At 44.4% G+C, this 15,779-nt stretch overlaps 1 protein-coding gene across 3 annotated transcripts in view; it reads right to left on the bottom strand.

Moving 5' to 3' along the window:
* The window catches only part of ME3 (malic enzyme 3), a 142,963-nt gene that overhangs the window by 21,462 nt on the left and 105,722 nt on the right, over nucleotides 1–15,779 (bottom strand). For all 3 annotated transcript variants that reach the window (XM_089512875.1, XM_089512876.1, XM_089512877.1), the window contains one exon: nucleotides 13,475–13,578. In XM_089512875.1, coding sequence (XP_089369001.1) covers nucleotides 13,475–13,578 — 104 coding nt within the window. The remainder of the gene's footprint in view (nucleotides 1–13,474; nucleotides 13,579–15,779) is intronic.

The raw sequence follows: 15,779 nt of genomic DNA, 5'->3' as shown, positions 1-15,779 counted from the left end.
TGTAGCTCAGTGTCAGCTCATGTGTAATGTGGTGTTGGAGGAGGGTTCTACAGGTAACACGGGCCAAAGAGCAAATCAAGCTTGAAATCTCCCTAAAAGCCAGAATGAATAAAGTGAGGCTATTGTACTTTGGCCGCATCATGAGATGAAATGACTTAGCCAATCATGAGATGATGTGACTTCCCAGAAAAGACTATAATGCTTTGCAATGTTGAAGCCAGTAGGAAAAGAGAAATGCTGCATTAAAGATGGATTGGCTCAATTAAGAAAACCACAGCCCAGACTTTCCAAGAATTGAGCACGGCTGTTAACAGAATGTAATGGAGGTCTCTCATTACTAACTTGACAGCAATTAAGAATGGTGCAATCCAGATTGGCGCTTTGTGCCGGCCTGGCCACATACTAGGTTGCCTGGGGGTGGAGCGTCCGCACGCCCCACAACTCTACTACATGGCGGTGCCGTAATCATGACGGCCTCCCATCTATACGGGGGCTACCATGATTACATGACGTGTGCGTCGTGTCCAAATGGCACGGCACATGATGTCTCTGCACCGCCCCAGGCCGCTTATGGTGGCCTGGCTGCAGCATGAAGACCTCTGAAACAGATCTCCTTCTGGGTGTGCGCCTCGTTCCTGCAGCCACCCAAAGGCTGTGGGAATGACGTCGGGAGAAAGGAGCCAGGTGGCCCCTTTCTCCCATGGCTGCAGCTCCCAGGGTGTCCAGGGGTATGAAGCCCCAAGGACACCCCTTTTCCGCGCCACGGAGAAGCGGCATTTTGCCACTTCTCCGTAGTCTGGAAAAACTCCAAATTGGGGCTGCAGGGCTGCCAGTGAGACTGCCCTGCCCCCAACTCGGAGCTAAAATGGGTGGGTGCAGGCCACCCCAAAGGGGCGGCATGTACTGTGCCAATGACATAGCTCAGTGACAGAGTGTACACTTTGCATGGTGCACGTCCCAGGTATCTCCAGTTAAGGCTACGAAAGTACCCTATCTGAAACTGGAGAACTTCCACCAGTCTGTGAGCTACATGGACCAATGTTCTGACAATATCTTCCTATGTTCCTCTGACTCAGAGTCCATTGCAATGGATTTGTAGCAGATATCCCTGGACTCCTTGACAAGACATAATACAGTGGACCCTTGGTATCCACTGGGATTTGGTCCCAGGACCCCACACGAATACCAAAATTTGTGGATGCTCAAGTCCCATTGTATACAATGGGATAGTGAAATGGTGTCCCTTATGTAAAATGGCAAAATTGAAGTTTGATTTTTGACTCTTATAAAAAATATTTTCATGACATGGATAGTTGAATCCATGGATGCAGAATCCGTGGATACAGAGGGCTAATTGTAATATGGAAGTGCCAGAACATTTGAAAGTTGCTGCTTGAATATAGAAAAATAGTATGTTGAGAGACACGCCTCTGATTTCAGCATTTGTATGCTGTATCTTACATTCAAAGGTGGAATAAAATTAATCTCACACCTGAATAAGTAACAGGAGAAGCATGTGGAACTGCTAAGTAATGCATTGAGTGGCCGGGAAAAGTTAAACAAAGCAAAAAGGGAGATAAAATGACTGCAGTGTATGAAAAATAAAAATATTTCCTTTGAGACAGCCAGCGCAACATGAAAATCTTGGCAAAGAAAACTTTCTATTCCATTGAGCCTCACTGTCTTTCCCTGAGAAATCTCACATGTACAGGAGGGAGAAAACCCAAGTCTTTAAACCAGAAAGTGACTCCACAGAAATTCTGCTTTGTCTACACACAAGCCATTGAAAGCTGCATTCATCACAGCTTTTAAAAAGACCTTGTTTTTTGTCTGCCTGTCTCAGATGGGTTTTTCTGCTGTTGGCATTTGTTAACCACTTTTCTTGGTGTTAAAAAGCGTCTGTCAACAGGAAGAAAATGGAAGGAGGAATCATGGCTTCTTCTTTTGAATCCCGACAAGTAAGTCACCCATGTTTCATCAGCTTCCCTGTTTTGAAGAAAATGAGACTTGCCTCCTATAGAAGCATCTCATCTGATCCCATTCATTTATTCATCTCATCATCCTTTTAAGAGCTCTTTGCAAATTATGCCCTTTGTTGTTATTGACCAAATAGTATCAAATTCCTGCCTAGTGCCTGGATGGTGTAATATTTTGCAAAGTCCTGCTTAAATCGATAGGTGGAAAGATGAGGCCAATAAGCCTGCACTCTTGCCTTAACATCGCTGCCTCTTAAGATTTGAAAGACAGGGGTAGGCAAAGTACAGATCACAATTTCTGTGGCAGCCAGGTGTCAAAAATTGCCCCTAAATGCCCTCTGGCGCTGGGATGGACATATTTACTCCCTGGAGAAAAGTTATTCATCACTATACACATATGAATCTGCTATTGGGGCTACATCTGCACTGCAGAAATAATCCAGTTTGACACCAATTTAACTACCTTGGCTCAATGCTATGGAATTTTGGGAACTGTAGTTTACTGTGGAACCAGAGCTTTCTGACAGAGAAGGCTAAATGTCTCACAAAACTACAGTTCCCAGAATCCAATAGCACTGAGCCATGGCAGTTAAAGTGGTATCGAACTGGATTATTGCTGCAGTGAGGATCCAGCCAAAGAGGAAAATTATATAGTAGCATTCCTTATAGCACCTTATGTCTGTGCAAAACTATTTTGTCAGGTCTACCTCAGAATTGTAGTGGTTTAATATTCTCTCACTCCTCCATTCCATGTTCCTGATCATGACTGGGATCTTTGCATGGATGACATTTAACAATAAACAGAGGACCTAAACATTTTAAATGTGATCACATACTGTACACATCTTTCTAGTTTTGCCCTGGGACATTTGGTTCAAGTTCTGAAAAACAGCAAAGCATCTGCAATGAAAGAACTCAGAACTTTGTGGCAACTTTTTTTTTAAGATAAAGAAACCCTTTTCTTGGAGGTCTTTAAACAGAGGCTGGATGGCCATCTGTCGGGGATGCTTTGATTTGGATGTCCTGCATGGCAGGGGGTTGGACTGGATGGCCCTTGCGGTCTCTTCCAACTCTATTATTCTATGATTCTAAGATTTAAAAAAAATCCAAATGCATGAAAGCTTTAAAAAATATCTGCCTTCTGGCCATGTCTTGCAAATTAATCATGGATGGTCTAATTAGAAGCTCTGCTCAGACAGCCCTTATAAACTCTTTGCACCCTAGACCCTGACATTTACAGTGGGTGTACTCAGCATTCAAATTCCTGCTGAAATACTCACAGCTGACTTACTCTCATTCAGCCTCTTCACTCAATAAATGAAAAGGGGCAGCCTGGCTCTGCTTGATGGATTCAGCAGAAAGAATGAATAATATTGCAAGTACGTCTATGTGCATCTATGTATGGAGAAACAATATATAGTGGCTGGTATGTGTCACTGACATACACATGTGCATGTTTTATTATGCATACAGGACAAATGATTCAAACAGACATATTCTGCTGACAGCAGCTGGAGTGCAATCTCACATACAGCAACCAAAGCCTCGATGCAACATGTCCTCAGGATAGTATAAATATCCTCCTGTGGACATGCTATGCTGAGCCATATATGCTCTCTCCAGCTTAATGATAAATCCTTGAAGCTGCTCTGCACGGCCATTCTGTGCTTCTCAGGTTTCAACACTTCTTTGAACACTTTGCTTCGGGCTATGTCCCCATATCCAGAAGCAAAATGATCACAGCACTGTTGAGACCTTTGGAGGATCCCAGCAGATCTCACTGCTGATGTCATCATTTTGTGTCTGGATGCGGAGACATAGCCAGATATGTCTCTAAGCCAGCATGCTCACCATGAAGCATGGAATGGCTGGGTGAGGTGTTTTCAAGGGCTTTACAGAAATTATAGCCACTCCAGGCTTCATGATGAGCAAGCTGGCTCAGAGACATATCTGGCTATGTCTCCATAGCTAGAAACAAAAGATCACAGGAGTGCTGAGACTCCTGGAGGACCCCAGTCAATCTCAGTAATGATATCATTTCACATCTGGCTGTGGGGAAATAGCCAGATGCTCCTCCGAGCCAGCCTGTTCACCGCAAAGTATGGAATAGTTTGGGTGGTGGTGGTATTTTCAGGGGCTTTGATGCTGAGGAGGAAGGCAGTGAATGCCAACCCCAGCAGTGCCTAAAAAGAACATCAGCACTTGTAAGGGAAACAGATGTCCCTAACAGGATTTTAGCCATTGTGTGTTGTGGCTGCACACTGCTCACTATATATAGCTCACTGTGCAAAGGTACCTGATCAATAGCCATCGATGTATGTTGTACAGTTGGTATTCTGCATGAGGGTTGTGTAGTGCTGGCATAGTGTATTTCTACATGCAGATATTTACGCTACGCTGAAGGGATGTTGGATTGCAGCCATTCTTGGTTAGTGCAAAAATTGGAATGAGAAAAAGAACATTAGCAAAAAGAACTCTGTTGATGCCCTGACTGGTATCTGGAATACCGGTCTCTCGAGGGCTATACACAGTATCGCTCCCAAGCGCCCTCTCAGACCCGCTTCCAAACGTAAGCCTTGGTATACGGAAGATCTCCGGGCAAGGAAGCGGGAGCTGCGACGGCTAGAGTACCGTTGGCGGAAACACCTTCGCTCACACGACAAGACTCTCCTAGCCCAACGGTTAGAGGACTATGGAGAGGCGATACGAGCAGCAAAGAATTCGTTCTATGGTGCTCGTATCGCGTCCGCGGAGTCGCGTCCAGCAGAGTTGTTCAGGGTAGTCAGGGAGCTAACTCAGCTCCCTCCTGCCCCGAACCAGATCCTGGAACCTTCTAAGGCCTGCTGTGACTTATTTAACGACTTTTTCGTGGATAAAACTTCTCGTATAAGCGAAGGTCTTAACGCCGACATTCAGGCAGAACCTAACGTAGAGGCGTCCAGGGCCTCCGTGGACTTAGTTAAGCTGGATCAGTTCGAGTCGGTTAATACCGAGGATGTGGACAAGATCCTCGGAAGCGTTCGGAAGACAACCTGCTCTCTCGATCCCTGTCCCTCGTGGTTAGCAGCCCAGGGGGGACCGGTTGTAACCTCACTGTTGCACCGGATAATTAATACATCTTTGAGGGAAGGGCAATTTCCATCTGTTCTCAAATTGGCCGTGGTAAAACCTTTGTTAAAAAAGCCCTCCCTCGACCCCCTGGTGTATAATAATTATCGGCCTGTTTCACTGCTGCCATTTTTAGGGAAGGTGATCGAGAGGGCGGTTGCAATCCAGCTTCAGGGGGTCTTGGATGAAACGGATTATCTGGACCCATTTCAAACTGGCTTTCGGGCTGGTCATGGGGTTGAGACGGCCATGGTCGCCTTGGTCGATGATCTCCGTCTGGGCATCGACAGGGGAAGCGTGTCCCTGTTGGTGCTCTTGGACATCTCAGCGGCTTTCGATACCATAGACCATGGTATCCTTCTGGGACGCCTGGCAGAGGTGGGGATCGGGGGCACTGCGCTCCAGTGGTTCCGGTCCTACCTCTCTGGGAGGTCCCAGATGGTGCAGCTGGGAGACGTGTGCTCCGATGAGAGGCCCCTTAAAACTGGGGTCCCTCAAGGGGCCATTCTGTCTCCCATGCTATTTAACATTTACATGAAACCGCTGGGAGAGATCATCCGGAGACATGGGGCGCGGGGTTATCAGTACGCTGATGACACCCAGATTATTTTCTCTATGTCTCCGACTGATGCAGTGACCGAGGATGGCGTCTCTCCTCTCGTGGCCTGTTTGGAGTCAGTAATGGGCTGGATGAGGGAAAACCGACTAAAGCTGAATCCAGAGAAAACGGAGGTACTCGTGATAGGTTCCCCTGGTCCAGGAATGGCGGTGGTTCCACCTGTCCTGAACGGGGTCACGCTCCCTGTGAAGGACTCCGTGCGCAGTTTGGGGGTGCTTCTTGACTCGTCCCTTCACCTGACTGCTCAGGTGAATGCGACGGTCAAGAGCACCTGTCATCAGCTTCGGCTGCTTCGCCAGCTGCGCCCATACCTGACCCAGAGGGACCTTGAAACTGTGGTACATGCCCTGGTAACCTCGAGATTGGATTTCTGCAATGGACTCTACATGGGACAGCCCTTGTACCTAACCCGGAAGCTTCAACTGGTGCAGAACATGGCTGCAAGGCTGGTCACTGGCACGTCCAGGGCCAGCCATATAACACCGGTTCTAAAAAACCTCCATTGGCTGCCCATTTGCTTCCGGGCGCAATACAAGGTGCTGGTAATGACCTATAAAGTCCTAAATGGCTTGGGCCCAGGTTACCTGAAGGACCGCCTCTCCCCATACATTCCGCCTCGCACCCTCAGAACATCTGGGCAGCAACTCCTTAGGGTTCCCGGGGCGAGGCTATCCTCCACTTCTAGGAGGTCTTTTTCCATCGCCGCCCCGGCCCTTTGGAACACGCTGCCCTTAGAGCTCCGCTCAGTCACCTCCCTGGCCCAGTTCAAGCGGGAGTTGAAGACCCACCTGTTTGGCATCGCATTCCCCGACTAGCCCTTATAAGCCCCCCCCCGCCATACGACCGCACAGACAATGGGTATCTAACCTAGGGGCATTTGTTATTTGTTTTTGTTATTGTTTTTTATTTGTGTTTATTGTATTTTAACTTTGTATATTTGATATTTATGTATTTATGTATTTTTATCTCTTGTTAACCGCCCTGATCTTTGGAAGGGCGGTATATAAATAAACCATTTATTATATTATTATTATTTAACATGATGCCTCTAAATAACCATCACTGAAAACAATGTCAACAAAAATCTGCACAAATAACACACATGGCTACCATTCTTGAGGATTGTTATCAGTTCAAAGTGCAGATGGGAGTCATGCAACTCTGTCTCATAGGACAGAACAGGGGTCAGCAATCTATGGCCTGTGGGCCGGATCCGGCCCGGCGAGGCCTTGGGACTGGCCCCAGCACGCTTCTGCCGCCCCCGCATGGTTGCGTGGAGGAGGCAGAGGAAGAGGAGGGCAGCGAGGCCTGGGGCAGAGGAGGCGAGGTGGAGGCGGCGCCTCCTGCACGCGGCCACGCCATCCTTCCCGCGGCCTCCTCCCTCCTTCCCAGCCTCTGAGGAGGCCTCGGCCTCCACAGAGGCCGGGAAGGAGTGAGGAGACCGCCCACGATCACCGCAATTGCGGGCGGCCCTGCGGGCTCCTTCCCGGCCTCTAAGGAGGCTCAGCCCCCTTAGAAGCTGGGAAGGAGAAGGAGTCCGCTTGTGATCGCGCCCCCCCCCCGTGGGATCCTTCCCGGCCTCTAAGGAGGCCTCAGCCCCCTTAGAGGCCGGAAAGGAGAGCGGCCTCCTTCTCCTGAAAATGTTGTCCTACATTTGTCCTGGTTTGGATGTCCTGACTTATGGCAACCCTACCCCTGCCGCAGCTTCCGCGCCTCTCCAGGCGCCATTTTGAGTTCGGCCCCCCAGTTGTCTGAGGGACAGCAACCCGGCCCCCGGCTGAGAAAGGTTGCCTACCCCTGGGACAGAACATTCTGTCTGTGGAAAGCTAACATACTTAGATGAATGAATGGTTTCAACTTAATTTACTCCCTGAGCTTTCTTTATTATGAGAGCAGTTTGTCTCTTAAAGATGAGAAAGAACTGAAATACAGGTTGAGTATCTCTTATCCAGAAACCAAAATACTCCAAAATTGTCCATATGGATGGCTGAAATAGTGACACTTCTGCTTTCTGATAGTTCATTGTACAAAAATTTTGTTTCATGCACAAAATTATTTAAAAATATTCTATATAAAACTACCTTCAGACTATGTGTATAAGGTATATACGAAACAGAAATGAATTTCACATTTAGACTTGGAACCCATCTCCAAGATTATGTATGTGCAAGTATTTCAAAATTCTTTTGACACAGAGCAGGGGTAGGAATCATAGAGTCCTCCACAAGTTATGGGATTGCAAATCCCAATAACCATTATCAACATAGCGAATGGTGAGGAATGCTGGGAGTTGTAGTCCAACAAATATCTAGAGGGCCATACGATTCTCATCCATATCCTGCCTTACAATCCTTTTCATGTCTTCCTTTCACATTTATCATGTCATAAGGGCACCAGATCCCATCTGATCCTGGATGCAAAGTAAGGACATCCCTGGTTAGTATTTGGATGGGAGACTGCTAATGAATATCAAGTGCTGTAGGCTATATTTCAGAGGAAGAAATTGGCAAACCACCTCTGAGTATTCCTTGACTAAGAAAACCCTGTGAAATTCATGAGGTTGCCATAAGTCGACAGGTGGCCTGAAGGCACATACAAACACACAAGGGATCAGGAATCAGTACTCAGCTGGAGAGAAGGGCACACCTTCTCAGCAGGACTCTGAAAACAAATTAATCCATCTGAATGCAGAGCAACAACACATCAGTCCATTTGCACCACCATGACTGGAAATATGATGACGCTAAGCCAAGAGAGGGGAAACTTCTCTGTGATTTAATCACTTGTGAATCTTACACATGGCAACCAATGAATGACTAGCAACAAAGCATTTTTATTACATCATGTCACAGCACCGGATTAAGGCTGAGCACTGGAGGCTGCAATGGTCAAATTCTTTATGTGTTGAATGAAGCCTGTTGTTTGAAACTTCAGAATATTTTGACTGTATTGCTCCTTAGAATATGGTTATAGGCTACATATGATGATGCAAAGGTATCCAGCGATTCTACCACAAATTTTAAGTTATATAAAGGTGCTCGCAAGAATATTACAATACATCTGGGGGGCAATAGGGTAGAGAAGGCAGTTCTGTATTGGGAAAGTTTTTTTGGGAGGGAGCATGGGCTGAATGAAACATCTGTTCAAGCCTGACTGCCACCTATTTATTTTTTCTTAACAAATTTCCACCATCCCTATTAGATCTGAGGTATTAGGATCTCTTGCCAGCTGTCCAAACAGAACAAGCTGATAAAAGAGAGAAAGCTCCTCCTTTTCACCACCATCATCCTGGTAAAACAGCCTGTCATGTGAAAGGAAATTGGAGAGAAGAGCTGACAGTTTAATGAGACCTCAGGAGCAAAGCTTCTTGGAGTAGAGTAGTGGATCTGCTCTATTCACTTCAACACTGGACAGGGAAACAAGAGCTTGAGCTTTTAAGGCTGCCCCAGCCGCGCAAGCACTTTCCAGGTATCTGGAGTTGATGAGCGATGTGGTTGCTGCATACATGTTGCCTGACAGGAAAGCAGCAACGGGGAAGAGGAAAGACAAAGTTCAGCCTCATTTGTGTATCTGGAAGTACTGTATAATACTCATGTATAAGTCCAGCAATTTTGCAATTTTAGTCCAAAAAATGATTCAAAAAACCTGCATCGACTTATCCTCAGGTCAATGGAAGTATTGTAGTTTAACTCTTATATAAAAAATGAATCATCCCCTGGTGAAAGGCAAATGCATACTCTGTCTTGGAAGCACTGACCCCCTTGTACTCCCTCATCCACCCAGCCTTTAGTGTGAGCACAAACATGAAAAAACTAGACCATATCCTAAAGTGTAATGACATACAACTGAACACTAACATTAGAATCCTCTAAGCCACTGTATTTCCCTTCCCCATGTACAGATGTGAGAGCTGGAAAAGTGAATAAAGCTGACAGGAAGAAAGTCAACCCATTTGAGATGCCCATAGATGGCCAAAAAGACAAACAAATGGATCCTAGAACAAATCAAGCCTGAACTCTTCCTGGAAGCCAAGATGACTAAACTGAGGCTGTCGTACTTTGGCCATATTGTGAGAATGCATGACTCACTAGAAAAGACAATAATGCTAGGGAAGGTAGAAAGCAACAGAAAGAGAGGAAGACTGCACACTAGATGGCTAGACTCAATTAGGGAGGACCTGGGCCCAAATCTACAGGACCTGAGCAGAACAGTTGAGGACAAGGAGGCTGGAGATATTTCATCCACTGGGTAGCTGTGCGTCCTGATCAACTTGAGGGCAGTTAACAACAAGAAGTTGTAATTACCAATAAAATTTAGGCTCCTTTTTCTCAGACCTATTTACAGGACTACAGATCATAAGTAGGATACAGAGCAGGATACTTATGAATAATCTCAGAGGATTACAGTACTACAGAGGATTGAAAGTCAGAAGATACAAAAGGGATCAGTAGAGGCAGTTCTTCAGCTACATGGTTCCCAGGTTCATTATTTTACATCTTGTAACGGTTTCCAGAGGGATAGCTGTGTTAGTGTGTTGTCCCAAAAACAACGCACAGTCTTTGAAAATTTATGAAAACTTAATTTATGTACTTATGCCACAATACATTTCTTGAGCCTGTAAACTGCCAGAACATTCTTTATTATATATTCTAATATAATCTTTGAGAGAATAGGTTGTTCATTTTCCCAAAGACTCATATTGCACTGCTATTCCAAATTCAATGTATTGTTAACTCTTGAAAAATAATGTCCTGCATGAAACTTTGTCATCAAGTGGCTAATTACTCACACCCACTATATAATTCTGGGAAACCAGAAGAGAAGCTTGATGTTATTAACAAAGCAATGACTTTTTCCATTTCCCTCTACTTCCTTGTTTTCCCCCCTGAACTGGTAGCAGGGATTCCCAGTGGCACAGCTAACAAGGGAATTTAAATGCTCCCAAGAGAATTTAAAAATAGGCAGCTGGCATTCTTGATTCATTTTTAGGTCTTGCAAAGAAAACAAAACCCTCACATACATTATGTGAAACCACCATGTTGGAAGAGCAGCAACCTTGGTGATCCCTGTCAGTGTGATATAGCTCCTCCACCCCTACATGTTTATTCTGTGCATCTGTATTAAGCTCTCATCTATATATATAAAAAGGAATATTTTAAAATATAAATTAGAAGATTATGAATTTGCCAGTGTGGTGTAGTGGTTTGAGCACTGGACTATGTCTCTGGAGACCAGGGTTTGAATCTTGGTTCAGTCATGTAAACTCACTGAGTGACCTTGGACAAGTTACACACTCTCAGCCTCAGAGGATGACAGTGACAAACCCTCTCTGAAGAAACATGCAAAAAACAAACAAACAAACAAAAAAACACCTCATGACAGGTTCACCTTAGGGTTCCTATAAGTTGGAAACAAGTTGAAGACAAACAACAACAATGCTTCATGACCATCAGATAGTCTAAAAGTAAGCACAGCCATTTCTCTAAGTATGAGAAATAGTTTGGCATCTTTCCAAACCAATCCAAATCTGGTAATTCTATTTCAATTTCAGTAGCCACTGGAGGGCAGATAACAGCCATGATATGCTAGATTTCTGTACCTGGGAATGGTTGGTTGCATTCTCTTCCTTGCATAAACAAATATGGAGCCATGCAAGTTTCTACCTGCAGCTTGAAATATCTGGGTGGGGCAGAAATTAAGTTTGGCTTTGCCTACACAGGACAAATACAACAGCCTCCCCGTTCCCTCAGTGGGAGACCAGACAATGCACAGCCCAAAGCCTGGTTCTTGTGTGAGCAGACCAGACAATGTCCAACCTGCTCAGCATCAAAACTGAGTTTTATCCTTTTTGCCCTGGTGGTGCAGTGGTTAAATGCCTGTACTGCAGCCACTCACTCAAAACCATAAGGTTGCGAGTTCAAGACCAGCAAAAGGGCTCAAGCTCGACTCAGGCTTGCATCCTTCCGAGGTGGCTAAAATGAGTACCCAGACTGTTGGGGGCAAATTAGGTTACAGTTGCAAACCGCTTAGACACTGCTTAGGAGGTATGAGGTGGTATATAAATGAAGCTTGTTTGTTACTCTGGATTTTTAAAAAACTCACCAGTTGCTCTGTTTCTTCCAGAATGACTGGAGCCATATATTCTGAGATTGAGTGGCTTTTTGGGAAGCATCCTGCTGAGCTAGCCAGCATGTCCACTGCTGCTGCCAGTTGATCACTCTGAGGTCAAAACAAGGCACCCAGTGATGTGATCATCGTTGGGTGCTTTTTCTGACCTCAAAGTGAAACAGCATGCTGCTGCAGCAGCAAATCTGCTGGGCAGCTCTGAGGGATGCCTGTGTGGTCAGCCAACCAATGTCAGAATAGAGGGCTTTGAAATAAGGTGGGTTGGGGCAGATTTGGAAACAAGGTACTATGGGCAGCCTCATACCATTGCTGACAAGACAAGAATCTAATTCAGTCTGATTTCATGCACAGTAGTCCCTTGGTACCTGCTGGGGTTTGGTTCCAGGACTCCACCCTGCAGGATACCAAAATCTGTGGATGCTCAAGTCCCATTATATATACTGTCATATTAAAATGGTAGAGAGCCAGCATGGTGTAGTGGTTTGGAGTACAACTCTGGAGACCAGGGTTTGATTCCCTGCTTGGCCATGAAACCCACTGTGTGACCTTGGGCAAGTCACATGCTTTCAGGGGAAGGCAATAGCAAACCCTCATTGAACAAATCTTGGCAAGAAAACCCCATGATAGATTTGTCTTAGGGTCATCATGAATCAGAAATGACTTGAGGGCACAGAACAATGATAATTAAAATGTTGTACCTTATATAAAATGGCAAAATCAAAGTCTGATATTGGAATTTTTATTTTTTAAAGTTTTTTTTATGGATAGTTGAATCCATGGATACAGAATCCATGGATATTGAGGGTTGACAATATTACAGAACATAGTATAGAAATTCTGCAGGCTAAACTCTGCTACAAGTCCCCTCCCCTTGACTAACCATTTAGCTATTCCATGGTCGGTGGACAGTAGGGGTGGTGCAGGGTGACCAGATGTCCTAACCACAAAGGAAGACAAGGTGCTGTGAAATGTAGGACATTCAAGAAAAATGTAGGAAATTACCAGATAAAAGCTGTACACACTAATATAAATATAAATCCATGTTTCTTAGTTATGCTCAAAATGGAGGACATTTTGAAATTCTTCCTAAACAGAAGGCTGACATGTAGGACATATCCTGGAAAAAGAGGATGTCTGGTCATCCTGGGGTACCGAGGGTGTCAGAGAAGCACCTGGCTATGTTCCTGTGGCCAGATGCAGGCTTATGGCATCATCTACCAAAATCTGCTGTGGTCTTCTGCAGGGGCTATCGCAGTGAAACAGTGAATCCTGGGGGGATTTAGGTTGTTGTGGATGGAGAAAGAGAACAGCAACCTCTACAATGAAAAAAAAACATATGTAGACATACATTGCACTTATGCTTATGTCACTAATAGGATGCTATGTGAGCTACATCTGTATCTTCTGGGATAACAGAAAGAGATTGTTCCAGTGTCCCATCAGACTTCTGTGGGTTTAAATTATCTTGACTAAAAATAGCACTGAAGTACAAAAGGTCTTAGACCACTCATAAGAGCACCCATTTAATGGATTATTCCTGTGTGAATCTGCATGAAAAATTGAATGTTTACATGCTTATTTTTAACCTTCTTTGAAGCAAAGGAGCTAATGGGTGAAAAGACACATGCACAAATATTCCACTCACTTGTTAGTGACGGCTTGCATAAACTCGTCTATCAGGTCATCATACTGTTTCCCACGAACTCTCTTGTGTTTCAGACCAATGTAGAGCGGATCATTCAGTAAGGCCTAGAATGGAGTAGAAGAAAACAAACTCGGTCACTCTGCCCATTGCTTTTTGCCCTGCAAGAAAGAAATTTGTACTCATCAAGTTACCAGGATGTCTGATTCTTATCATTGTTTCAGGCAGTTAACCCTAAACAAGATCAACTTAGTAGGAAATCTGGATTCTGTGCAATTAAATGAACCTCCTGGGGGAACATGGCCAGTGCCAAGACCTTTTGCAGTGTGTGAGGTTTATCCTTACCTCTGAATTCTAGAGTAACAACTGGGTCATTTGGTCTTTATTCTCCCACTCTGCATCCCCATAAATACGGGGAGGTCAGAGATACAGTATAACAGCTGCTTTCCTGGGTTCAGGACACTATTTGAGCACATGAGTGGTCTGTAATCAACATCAAATAAATATCTGAATTAAAATGGATTCTGAAAAAGACTATACTTATCTCTTCATTACATTAACATCCTATTTTTTACTCCACTTAGCTTAAAGTGACCTCCATGGCTCTCTCTCTCTTACCATACTATCTGCACAACAATCCTGTGAAATAGGTTAGGCTGAAAGGCAGTACTTTCATAGCTCAAGGGGGATTTACAACCCAGGTCTCTCAAGATCTTGTCCAACACCCCGTCACTCCAACACTCACTGATCAGTTTTAGAGATCTATTGGTTTAATAGCAAAATCCAATGCAGCTTTCTAAACAAGTGGAGATATGTATATAGGTAGGCCTTAAACCTAAACTTCTTGCTGTACACCACTGTGATCTAATTTGGAATAGCGGTATATAAATAATAATAATAATAATAATAATAATAAAATATTTAAATCATTTTAATTTGTAAGACACCTCCAGTTCCAATCTTGGAGAAAAGGTCCGGCACAACAACAATCATATAATGATACTATTTTTTACCTGCCTCTTCCTATGGATTGAGGTGGGGAACAATAATAAATAATGCACAACATCAATTAAAACACATTAAAACAGGGAACAGTTTAAAAGGACAAATAAGACATCCACATTCTAAAAAAATCCACATCTAAAATTCATCATCTAAAAACCACACACACACACATACAGACACACAGATCATGTTGTTGGCTTATTTTCCATCCTGGCCTCCATGCCAGTTCCAAATCGGAAGGTCTACTTGAACCCATGACTCACAGGAAGGTTTGCCTTCAGAACGGCTGGCTTAGCCTGGTGGGAAACAAGAGCTGGTTCAAATGAGGGAAACATAAGCAGGTGTGTTGATTAACTGGATGACTCACTAGCCTGGGTAACTAAATGGAAAGGGATTTTGTTTTTACTCTGTGGGGAATCAGTGGCTGAATGAACCCGTATCAAAGGAAAGGGATGCGAGGGCATCCCGTCAAGTGATCCATTGTTTCCCAATGCGACATAGTTGGCATGCCAACTGTCTCGCCATATTTTTGTTTCTTGTTTTCCAAGGCTACAGGCATACAGCTGTGTTCTTTTACCAGGAAACATAAAAGGGGATTCCCTGGACTGTGACTCAAGTTTCTCTCCATTGTACCATAATGATGTGCCTGATGGAAAAGGCAACCTTTTATTGCAGTATTTTGTCCACAGGAAAACCTGTAAGGAAGCAGACTTGTCTCCTTTTTAAAATATCCACTGCTGTCCAGCCAGGTCTCGCCCATCCTATCTTTGTGTATTTGATTACTCCTGTGTAAATGGGAACCTCATATATTTATCCCTTTTGAAATTAATCTTATTAATTATGTCCCAATAGTCCAATCTGTTGAGGTCACCTTAAATCTTGATTCTGTCTTTTAAATATAAGCCATCCCTCTCAATTTGAGGTCATTTGCAAATCTGATGAAGAGTCTCTCTATTCCTTCAACCAAGCAATTTTTAAAAGATGCTGAACAACAGTGGGCCTGGGACAAAATTTTGCAACAGGTTAGTTATCACTTCTTTGCACGGTGACAAGAAACTATTGGCAAGCACTCTTTGGGTTCAGTCTGTAAACCAGCTACAAAGCTGCCCAACTATAGCATGTTTGTTGTTGTTAATTGTTGCCAAGTTGACTTTGACTTATAGTAAAGACAATAATACTTGGCAAGGTAGAAGACAGTAGGAAAAGAGGAAGACCACACTGCAGGTGGATAGCCTCAATCACGAAAGCCATGGCCCTGAGTTTGCAAGACTTGAGCAGGGCTGTTGACAACAGGGTCAGCCAG

The sequence above is a fragment of the Sceloporus occidentalis genome, unplaced genomic scaffold (genome assembly GCF_023333645.1).
Source record: "Sceloporus occidentalis isolate IW3139 unplaced genomic scaffold, rSceOcc1.0.p SCAF_2, whole genome shotgun sequence".
Classification (NCBI taxonomy): Eukaryota; Metazoa; Chordata; class Lepidosauria; order Squamata; family Phrynosomatidae; genus Sceloporus; species Sceloporus occidentalis.
The sequence above is the reverse complement of the archived record's forward strand: the minus strand, read 5'-3'. Positions and strand labels throughout refer to the sequence as shown.